General features: G+C 39.8%; 1 protein-coding gene across 8 annotated transcripts in view; it reads right to left on the bottom strand.

Moving 5' to 3' along the window:
* LOC149317967 (guanine nucleotide exchange factor DBS-like) overlaps window positions 1–12,121 on the bottom strand; it is a 292,013-nt gene that overhangs the window by 25,227 nt on the left and 254,665 nt on the right. For all 8 annotated transcript variants that reach the window (XM_089508735.1, XM_089508734.1, XM_089508737.1 and 5 more), the window contains 3 exons: window positions 10,770–10,862; window positions 8,727–8,805; window positions 4,687–4,759 (listed from right to left, as the gene is read on the bottom strand). In XM_089508735.1, the coding sequence (XP_089364861.1) occupies window positions 4,687–4,759; window positions 8,727–8,805; window positions 10,770–10,862 (245 nt within the window). The remainder of the gene's footprint in view (window positions 1–4,686; window positions 4,760–8,726; window positions 8,806–10,769; window positions 10,863–12,121) is intronic.

Raw genomic sequence — 12,121 nt, 5'->3', positions numbered from 1 at the left:
GGCTAAATTTTATTCTACAATTGTCCTGCATTTTGGTCTAAATTTTGTCCTACATTTTGTCCCGGTTTGTGGTAGAGAATTATGGTAACCCTAACCCCAAGGAACATATAGTTTCCACAACTGCTGTCCCAAATGTTCTAAACCCCTTTCTTACACCAGCTTCTTTTGCTATCATTCCGAAAGGCAGGATAAAACTTTTCTTTGTCATTATGCCTTCAGTGGTTGATCTGTTATTTTTCTGCTCAATGTATTTGGTATGTTTGCTTTAGTTTTCAATTGCCTTGAATTATTTTTATATGTTAAAAAGCTTTGGGACTTCAAAAAAAAAAAAAAAAACCCCGAACAGCTGCATAGAAATGTGTTTTAAAGAAATACATATATTGTCTGGGCAGAAGCAGAAAAATCTAGGAGTGACAAAGTGTGTCTCACTACATGAAAACTCTGAAGGAAGTGATAATCTGGAGCAAGAAATTATAAAGGGAAGAACTTGCCTTCCTTATCCCCTGTTGCCTTAGAGGGCTACATCCCCATCACACTCCCTGAAAATTGCCTCTCTAGAGCAGTTATGCCACATTTTTTTTAACCTCCACTAAGCCATTATGGGCCTGTTCAGAGACTAAAACAGCCCAGAGGAACCCCAAAACATGATGTTTTCATCAGTGCCAGCCAAAGACATCTCAGTGGTTCAGAAGATGGAAAGATGGTGCTTCCAGGTCTACATACAGAAGCCTTCCTGTACAATTTCTCTCTGCATCAGTCCATGGGGAGACAGTGGTGTACATCTACTAGCATGTGTAAGTGCTGCTATCAATCCACACACAGTGAAGTCTGTGCTACTATGTGAAACCAAATTCAAAGAATCCTTATGTTCACTTTGCTGTTAGCTAATGAGGTGCAGAAAGGAACTGAACTCCTTGCTTTCCCTACATCTGATTTGGTCACATAATCAGAAATCTCATCCTTTGGCAACTCTGAGCAACTTACATGGTACTTTCAGTTCCTTTGGCAACTAGACACCAATAAGGATGAAACCTTATCAGTTTTATCAACATTGCCATTGGCCATGGTGGCTTGCTACAATGGGAATTAATGTCTAACACATCTGGAGAACACCAGGTTACAGTAATAGCATCCTCTGCCCACAGACTACTTACTGATCTATCAGTGTTGAATTAAGTGATAAACCAAGAAGGATGCATTACATGATGCTGATGTCTTTCTAGGCAGGAGCCTACAGTTATTAGTTTGGCTTACTAACCTATTTGTACTTTCCCTTCAATTTAGCCATCTGGCATATGCAGAGGAATGAAGGCATCAGGTAGTATCTGGACACATGGAATATCCTAGCCTATCAGAAATTACAATATAGACAAACAAACAATCTGAGAACATAAAACAGTTTCACTTTGCTATCCCTCTTAAATGCAGAGTTGCATGATGGTCTGTTTCAAGGCTGATGAAGGTTTTCCTTCCTTGTCTTACAGATTTCTTGACATTCCTAAAAGATCCATCTACAGAAAAGAGAACCATCTTTTTCCTTGTTCCCAATAATGTAGCTGAAATATGTGCAGAAAGCTATAGTCCGCTGTGGACCTTTTGGGAATGAGGTGCTTGCTCTATCTGTGCAGGATTAACTCTGCATTTAAGAGAGGTGGCTTGGGGCATACGATTGCAATTAGTGAGGGCAGACACAAAGTCTTTAGAACAGTGAGCCTGACCCAGGCAAAGAGATTTGGAGAATTGCTTGATAAATGAAGATGAAGGGTTTAATATTTACAAGCAGCAACTGACTTCAAATTAGAACATTGCAGTTCAATCTTTGCCTATTTTAGCAGAAATTACAATACATTACAGCTGTGTCCCGCTCCTTTGTCATGAAACATTCTGACTTGCACTAGTGAAAATCTTTAAAATGGAGGCTACTGGGCACTTTATATATGGAGGACAAAGTTACATAGAACCCTTCAATCAACTAGACTAAAAAGAGTGATCACATGATTTGTAATTCCTCTAATCCAGACTCTATCAACTAGATATAAAGGCCTGTTTATAAGTCACCACTCCATGTTGCAATTATTTATCTAATCTCACTCCTATGTCTTTTCTTCCACCCCTTGTTTGTTTCCTGCCTTCTTAGTTTTTAGTCTTGCAGGATCCCAAGCTTCTCTTCCTCTCCCACAAGAACAGCCTTACCTTTTTAATTAAAAAAAATTACAGAAACAGCTCAAAACCACATGTCCATGTAGTAAGATGAAAGAAGGCGTTTTGCAATGTTCCTCTCTATCTGTAAGCCCGAGGGCAGGGAACCGTCTAATTAAAAAGATTGTATGTACAGCGCTGTGTAAATTTACAGCGCTTCATAAATAAAGGTTAATAATAATAATAATAATAATAATAATCTGTCATCCACGAAGATTTCTGTGGTGTTGCTGTTTAAGCTTGGCTCCTGATTGTCAACACAATAATTTTGGTTGCAGTTCAAGCATGAGTCGTCCTGGAAGGGGCAATTCAGTGGATGCAATACCATCTGATTAATTAAACAAGCCACCCTCCATAGGCAGGGCACTATAGATACTGCATTTTTTCTTGCTGAATCTGATGCATCTCAAATAATGTGTTTTTCTTTCCAGATTTCAAAGGTTATATTGTATTACATCTCTTTTTTAGTTTTCTTTCAAGTCATAAGGGATTACCCCCATATACTTATAGTTTCTCCCTAGCAGGCAGACATCAAGACAGACAGACAGAAAGGTAAACTGCAGAAGCTGGAGTACCTGCTATGTCCTGCATTTTGGGAAAGCCAACCAGAGGTCCCTTATTTAACTCTTTTCAGTCAGCTGGTTTTGAAGTGACTGCCCCACTGTACATTTGACACATCTTGCCAGAATGGCATAATAAGATCTCACAGCTGCTATGTCAGGCTTCATTCACATTGGCACTCTGACTCTAGATTCTAAGTTAAGAGCAATCCTTAAGACTGAGTCACTGTGTCATAAGATGTGGCTTCTATTTATTCACTTTGGCCCAGGTTAGTAATAGCACCACTCTTCTAGGTAGGCAATGACTGAGCTACAGCTCAACAGTCATTAAGAAGTAGTGCAGGATTTGTGCACAAGTAAATAGGCTACAATTTAAGACCTTAGATTACCAGGGATGTTTAAATCTATACGCTAATCAAAAGGGTTTGTCTGTCAGGATATAGAAATCTACATGCTTGATCAGAGCCACCAAACTTTGTGTATTGCCAAAAATGAACACACCATAGTAAAATTTTGGATCCTGTCCATGTGCTATTTCAGGTGTGTCCTAAACAAATGCTTTGATTGTCTGGGCTTCTTTTTCCGTAGAATGCACATTTATGAACCAATTTCTTATTTGCACTTACTTATATACTCATTTATATACTCGTGTATAAATCTAGGAATATTAATGAAAAACATTAACCTGTGATCAACTTATCCATGGGTCAGTGTAAGTACTGTACCTTTACTTTTATCAATAAAGGAACCATCCGCTTCTCTGAGCTGAGTGGCAAAGGCCTTTCTGAATGCCTGGGCATGAAAATGACAGGGGTGGCTCTTTGCTGCTTTCCTTCAAAGGAGCACACAGAGAATCGAGGGGGTCAGTGGTTCTTTTAATTTATCCTGGACAGACTAAGTTCTTGCCTTTCAGCTCACTACTCAAAGAAGGGGATGGTTCTTTTTATTCTATGAGTTAATAATGTACCTTAACTTTTATCAAAAAAGGAACCATTTTCTTTTCTGAGCAGAGTGGCAACAGCCCTTTTGGAATCCCTGGGCAGGAATATGGTAGTGGCTATACCTCTCCACTGCACCTCCTGGTGCTTTCTCCTCTTCATGGAATGATCCTTGACTTACCCATGTGTCATATCAAAACATATAATTTTGGCCACAAAACCAGCCCTTGACTTATACACGAAGTCAGTTTATACACAAATATATACAGTAGGTAGATTCTTTGAATATTTTTGTGAACATTCAGGGCAAATTAGTAAACCTCAGGGTTTACCTCCCTCATGTACCTTTTATTCTACTTTGCATGGACATTGGTGTGAAATCAAGTATAAGGATTGTGCGTACTACCACATTTTTGTTTCATGCCAATAGTACATGAAATTCTCCATATCAGTTTTGGAAACACTAGGTAAATTTTCTAGTTAATAACAATAACAACAACACAGAAATGTCTGCTAAAATAACGCAGTTATTTGGTGATGTTATGGAGTGTTGTAAATGTGATATAATTCAGAGGTCGAGGCACATCTTACTCTGACGCTGTGCTCCCAAGGCTATAAATGAAATATGAAAGACATTTCATTTCACACACTGATCTGAGCTGCCCCTTTGGGCACTTAGCAAAGAAAATGAGAAAAGCACCCAGAACAAAGATGCATGCCCACATAGCATAAGGAACAGTTTAGTAGAACACCATCTAAGCGAATGTTAAAGAAAAGTAATATTCACACATCCGATACTGACTTAAACAACAGTATTTTTCTGACTTCCAAACATCAGTTCATAAACCCCTAAATCACCCATATTCAGTGCACTATCTCCAGTCTGATATTTGTATGTTTCTTACAGTGAAAGGAGATTGCATTATGCCCATCTTCTATAAATCCCCAATAGCAACGTACAATATAGCAGCTGTTGATCAACCCATTACCTGGAGGAATTGGAAGAATTCATTGGTGCATGATACACACTTTCAGTGATTCTTTGGTGCAGCTGGCTTGCCTCTGTGAAAGAACAGAAGAAAACTATGAATGTTTCTGAGCAGTTGCATGCACGCACACACACACACACACACACACATATATATGAATACTTGCATATCCTACAGCATGGCATAGTGGTTTGAGCACTGGACTATGACTCTGGATACCAGGGTTCAATTCTTTTCTCAGCCATGGAACCCACTAGGTGACCCTGGGCAAGTCACACACTCTCAGCCTCAGGGAAAGGCAATGGCAAACATCCTCTGGACAAATATTTCCTAGGAAATCCCATGAAAGGGTTACCTTAGAGTCACCACAAGTCAGAAATGACTTCAAGGCACACACCACCACCACAGGGGTCCTTGGAACTAATCGGGGTGCTGAAGTGACTGGTGCAGATTTGTTTGTCCAACGTGCAAAGCAGTAGCCAGCAACTGGAGAGGGTAAGTTGGGATGATTTACTGAGTGAGATGACCTTCAGGAAATTATTGTGTTAAATCCCATCAGACAAAATTGATGGACTTAATTCCTATCATCAGCTGATTGCAGTGCTCTGTGGATATGTGAGGAGGGGGAAATTGCTGCCCCCGAGTCCAACCTTGGTTGTGACTCTGCATACAGACTCTGGTTCAGAAGTTATCAAATCCATACCTCCCCTGGATCACTAAGAGTCTTAATCATCATGTTTTTCTTAAATCTGTAAGCCTCAAAGCACACATGTAACTCATTTTTTCCCTTCAAGGCCAGCATTATCATAACTAACTGTAATGCCATATTATTATTATTTTGTCTGAAATAGAATCATAGAATCATAGAATCATAGAGTTGGAAGAGACCACTAGGGCCATCCAGTCCAACCCCCTGCCATGCAGGAAATCCAAATCAAAGCATCCCTGACAGATGGCCATCCAGCCTCTGTTTAAAGACCTCTAAGGAAGGAGACTCTATCACCTTCCGAGGAAGTGCATTCCACTGTCGAACAGCCCTTACTGTCAGGAAGTTCCTCCTAATGTTCAGGTGGAATCTCTTTTCCTGTAGTTTGCATCCATTGCTCCGGGTCCTGTTCTCTGGAGCAGCAGAAAACAAGCTTGCTCCCTCCTCAATATGACATCCTTTCAAATATTTAAACAGGGCTATCATATCACCTCTTAACCTTCTTTTCTCCAGGCTAAACATCCCCAGCTCCCTAAGTCCTTCACCATTTTTGTCGCCCTCCTTTGGACACGCTCCAGTTTCTCAATGTCCTTTCTGAATTGTGGTGCCCAGAACTGGACACAATATTCTAGGTGGGGCCTGACCAAAGCAGAATACAGTGGCACTATTACTTCTCTTGATCTAGACACTATACTTCTATTGATGCAGCCTAAAATAGCATTGGCCTTTTTAGCTGCCGCATCACACTGTTCACTCATGTTCAACTTGTGGTCTACTTGGACTCCTAGATCCCTTTCACACGTAGTTTCATTCAGCCAGGTGTCACCCATCCTATATCTGTGCATTTTATTTTTCCGCCCTAAGTGCAAAAAGATCAAAGAATCGTTCAGTTGGAAGAGACCACAAGGGCCATCCTGTCCAACTCCATGCCAAATAACAACAGTTTTAAAACAAACTAACAATTAGCTTGTTAAATTCACTGGCTAGCTGGCTTAGTGAGTAATGAGCTATAATAGGTTTATTTTAATAAATGCATGTTGAAATTCAAGAGATGAAGCCTCTCCTGATTACACCAAATATTATCGAAGGGAGACCAGAAGGCCCCCCCTCCTTATTGGCCTTCTGCCGGCAGGTTAAAACCTTCTTAAGCAAGTAGGCTTTTAAAAACAGAATGTTCTTAAAGGACTGGCTTAGGGTGTTGTATCATTTTAAAATTTTATCTTTTCAACTGTATTTTTATTATTTTAATAATAAGTAATCTATCTTAATATTGTAACAATTTTAATCCTGTTTTAATGTATAACTTTTTAATGTTTTTAACTGTATTGTTCTTTTAATGTTGTGAGCTGCTCTAGATCCCAGTTCTGGGAAAAGAGCGGGATATAATAATAATAATAATAATAATAATAATAATAATAATGGTCTCTGCATCAGTTGAACATCTGCCTCTTCAATTATTATGAAAGACATGGTAGTCCTTGTCAGGACAAGGAAGACAATCCTAAGAGGAAATGGAAGTCATTTCAAGTCTAAAATCATAATCACTCCCTATGACTGATGAAGCAGTTAAAACCTTACTTTGGCTATTATTATTATTTATTATTTTATTCATGTATATCCCATCTTTCTCCCAATAATGGGACTCAAGGCAGCTAACAACATTTTAAAGCAATAGAGGTTAAAAACACTACAAAATGAAAGTGTAAAATAAACAATTAAACAATCATATATTAAACAATTAAAATATTAAAATGCATTAAAATAAAAAAAAAAATAAAAAACTATATACAGACCCTTAAAATTTTCAAAACCAGCACCACACAGTCTTAAGAGACCAACCTCAACAGATGGTAAAGCCCTGGTGGCGCAGTGGTTAAATGCCTGTACTGCAGCCACTCACTCAAAACCACAAGGCTGCGAGTTCAAGACCAGAAAAAGGGCTCAAGCTTGACTCAGGCTTGCATCCTTCTGAGGTCGCTAAAATGAGTACCCAGATTGTTGGGGGCAAATTAGCTTACAGTTGTAAACTGCTTAGATACTGCTTAGGTCGTATGAAGCAGTATATAAATGAAGCTTGTTTTAAGGCCTTGCGGCACAAAAGTGTTTTAACCTGCTGCTGGAAGGAGAGCAAGGATGGGGCCAGCTTGGCCTCTCTGAGGCAGGAGTTCCAATGTCTGGCTATAAGCATCCACTGCTTACTAAAGACTGATTACTGTGGTGTGTAGAAGGGTATTTTTCACTGATTTCTGCACCTCAATAAGTGTAAGTGCTGAGCCATTGCAACATTATCTACACCAGGGGCTTCTGATTGTCCAGATTAGGTTGGATCTAGAGACAGCATAGCCAATGGTCAAAGTTGATGGAAATTAGAAACCAGCATCATCTGGAGAGCTACAGGTCCCCCACCCTTGATTTAAACCAGCCTTCCTAAACCTAGTGACCCTTAGATATTCCGGACTACAATCCTATCAATGGCTCTCGCCACAACCATTAGGTAATAGGAACTGTGGGTCCAACAAATATGGAATGTGTAAGTATGGAGAAAGTGATCTACCCAGGAGAAAGAAAAGGAACGAGATGAGCATGCCTGATTTGTCCTGAGTATAGATACCACAGGAAACCTCTTGTCTTCTTAAAAGGGATGCCCCACCCCTCTGAGAAAAGCCCTGTTCCTGTGGGAAAAAATGCAGCAGCTGATCAGGGAAGATGCAATCAGCAGACAGCAAAAGAAAGGAGAGGAGTAGCTTTCCTCCTCCCACCCACACTTTTTGGCTGCTACCACTTGCTGGAACTATAAGCATCAAGATCTGACTTATTTCATATTTCTCTTTGACGTGCAAGGCTTGGTTTTGTTACTGTTTTGTGCCTCTGGCAGTGCAAGTATATCCTCAGTAACCAAACATGTTTTTCCCACTTTTCAACACTGATGATTGCATTTAATGCCTAGCTAACATTCTGGGAGAAGAATTTTGCTACTTTTCTGCAGGGCAATATGGGGAAAACCAGCCAGGCAATGAGTAGGCACTGTTCTTCTCCTCCCTTTCTCTCACCTCAATGGGAACAGAAAGGGAGGAAAACCAGTCTATAAATGTAAAATGTGTATGCCCAAAATATTCTGACATTCTATCCAGCAAGCTGCTGCGCAAAATTAATTTATATGCTTGGATTTTACAATCACAGGCATAACCTGCATTGATATCCAAAGACATTGAAGGCTGGGCAGCCATTCTGCATGAGTAAGGAGGATCCTAGGCTGCAATATACTCTCAGAGGAGTAAGGTTATGACTGTGCCTAACATTTACACCAAACTGTTCCTACTACTTGGTCTCTTACCTCTGCAAGCTTCTAGTTGTCCTGTCAGGACTTTTCTAATCTCAGAGACCCAAGTGTTTTTCAATTCCACAGATGCAGCCTGAAAAAACAGGACAGATAGAAAAATCACATGATATCCAGCCAGACACCTTAAATGTCCTCTAACGGTATTCCTGAATAGTAGCAGCTGGTAGATCTTAAGTCAGTAGATCAATGAATCCACTCCAGAGTTTAGCGCAACCTTTAAAGGAGATATCCAGGGTACTGAATCTCTTCTAAGGACGGTACCTTGGACAGCACCTTTAACATTAAAATTAAAGCCCAGAACATATTCCCCATCCTACTCACACCTGAGACACCAGCTGCCACTGTTCCTGCAACAAGAGGTCTACAGTCTGTCCAAGATTTCTCTGATTTCTTATCCTACTATTCAAAGAAACTTAGAAAAAGTTACTTTCTTGGATTACAACTCCTAGAATCCCCTAAGCAACATGGCTAGTGGCCAGAATGTGTGGGGGAATTCTCAGAAGACTGAACCATATAAACCCACTGAGTGACCTTGGGCAAGTTACACTCTCTCATCCTCAGAAGAAGGCAATGGCAAACTCCCTGAACAAATCTTGCCAAGAAAATCCTGTGATAGTTATGCCTTAGGGTCACCATAGGTCGGGAACGACCTGAAGGCAAATAAGTAAGGAAAAATACAGCAAAGCAGAGCCCGTCTTTTAACAAGGGGGCAAAGTGTGGTCCCTCCTGAGAATGCAACACAACAGAAATTATTTTTCTTTTCTTTTTTGTTCCAAAATTGCTCTTGGACCATTTTAGTAACCCCCTTTTAAAAACAAAAACAGGAAGTGATTTTGGATTACTTCCTGTTATTTTAAAAAAAAGACCCTCCTGTGCCTAAAATGGCCTGGGGCTCACACCCACTAGCAGAACTGCAAAGCAATTTAGGGCACAAATTGTTTTGATTTTTTTTTGCAGTGGATGTGGTGGTGGTGGGATGTGTGGCCCTCCCAAGACTCATGGGAGGGCTAACCTCCCACTTTCTCACCCTTGTTCTAACAGGTTAAAAATGCATACTCATCAAAATCATTTGTCTGTACATAATTACAGTACAATGGGCCCTTGGTTTCCACTGGGTCCATGTTTGGTTCCAGGAACCCAAGTGGATACCAAAATCTGTGGATGCTCAAGTCCCATTAAATATAATGGCATAATAAAATGGTGTCCCTTATATAAAATGGGAAAATCAAGGCTTGCTATTTGGAATTTATATATTTTAAAATATTTGCAAGCCGTGGGTAGTTGAATGTGTAGATAAGAAATCCGTGGATGTGGAGGGCTCCTGTATCTATAGCTCTGCATAAGTGCTAATTTTTCCATCACAAACATTAAACTCCACCTAGAAAAAGATAAAGGGAGGGTAGCAGGATCCAGCAGCTATGGGACAGGTTAAACCTTTGTTTTTGTTTTTTCACCTGCAGCTTCCTCACTGCAAATGTCTCCCTGGTTGCATATTATGAAAGAGAAACATTTTGTTCTACCCTAAGAGAACAGCACTAATATAGATATAAATTCACACTTCTTAGTCATGCTCAGAATGGGGATATTTTGAAATTGCCCCTGGACAGAAAGTTGAAATGTAGGACATGTCCTGGAAAAAGAGGACAACTGGTCACCCTGGCCTAATGGGTCAAAATAACTTTGCTGGCTTTAGTTGGTTTAGAGAAGAACCATTTGTTGCTCAGTCTCAGACCAGTAAATATATTGGGTTGGCCCCAACAGCTTGCCTGCCTAAAGTCATGGGCTGAGTTTGTAGCTGTGACAATCTTTGAATGAGGAACCACCAAACTGTCATCCCACTATCCTCTTTTTAATGTCTTATGACTTACGAACCAAGTGTTTTTCTGATGGAAGGAAGCAAAGTATCATTCCACATTAAGTTTCTCTTTCACCCACTCTGTCATCCCTCAGCGATGGTGCCAAATGAATTTAATAGCATCTAGAGGATTACTGGGACAAGGGGAAGTGGAAAATGTGAAAAATCATGACTTTCAATACCTGAATAATATAGACCTCTTCTCTGCCGTTGTACCAGATCTCAAATTTCTTATGATCACCTTTGACGTTTTCAGTAATACCAACAGTGCTCATCTGTTTAAAAGAAAATCTTGAATGTAGAACTTGATATCTTTACAATGAGTATCCCATTCATTTTAGTTCACATGAAAACATTGCAACACCCAACAATTTCTTTATAGGCCAAACTTTCAGCTTTCAACGGTATTGTGGAAATGTTATTTTGGATTTTGTGGCCATCCAGATGTTGACAGGATCCTCTAAACTTTCATTACCATAATTGTGAGGAATAATGGGAGGTTCAAAGGGATATACATTTTACTGTTATCCAAGATCTGGAAAGCTCCAGTTTTATCATTTATTTTTGTTGAATACACAGAAGTACTGTTATACTGGAAATAAAAATGAATAGATTGTGAATCCAAGGGCTCACTTTGTGGGCTAAAACATAACAGAACCATTCAGATATGAAAATAATTGTGCAGACATATAAACTAGAGGTCCACAAATATTGGCTTGTCTTTCTAACCAGCATTTGTTTGAAACCTCTCCCCTTCCCCACTAAGACGTCCTCTAGCATGCATAAAGGATCTTGAAAAGAGGCAAAGAGTTATAACACTTCTATTATCTTGCCCAAACCTTAGTGTAAATGAGACTAGTCCTTTCAAATACAGCTCTCAGAATACATGAGAGAGGGACAGAAATATTTGCATTTCTACTGAGGTTTGGAGAAGAAATGCCAGAGGGCTAGAAGCTCTTGTCTCTGAACTTGTTAGCCCCTGATGAGTTTGACCTGTATATACTAAAATAGCAATGTTCTCTCTATGGAGTTAGACCAACAGATCATCTAGCTGAGTAATATCTGCCCTCACTAGCAAGTCTCAGACCATTTCATATATTATGCAGCACTGTATTTTCCAGCAAATGGACATTCAAGAAGGAACTCCTGCAAATCTTAACTCTTGAGAAGTATGTCTGCATGATACACAGACTTGTAACACAATTGTTTGTTGTATTTTTGAACAGTACATTTGAGGTGTGTATCTGTGGAAATCAATATGCACCGTTCCTCAGTTACATATCTCTCTAAGCTTTGTATACTCAGATCTTTGCCAGAAAGTGCACATAAGATGACACAAGTGCACAGCTGGTGCATTACCATTAAGCTGTAGGCTCTCCCTATTAGGTCAGTGTGTCTCTAGATCAAACTGGAAGGTGTCGACTTGCGCAGCAGTCACAAAGATCTATGGTTGGACAAAAACCAGCCAAAATAAAATTGCATTAAAGATAACTTTCCCCAATTATGGGACTGATTCAGTGTGACTCTCCTTACC

Source organism: Sceloporus occidentalis, unplaced genomic scaffold, assembly GCF_023333645.1.
Source record: "Sceloporus occidentalis isolate IW3139 unplaced genomic scaffold, rSceOcc1.0.p SCAF_2, whole genome shotgun sequence".
Lineage (NCBI taxonomy): Eukaryota > Metazoa > Chordata > Lepidosauria > Squamata > Phrynosomatidae > Sceloporus > Sceloporus occidentalis.
This window is presented reverse-complemented; position numbering and strand designations above follow the sequence as displayed.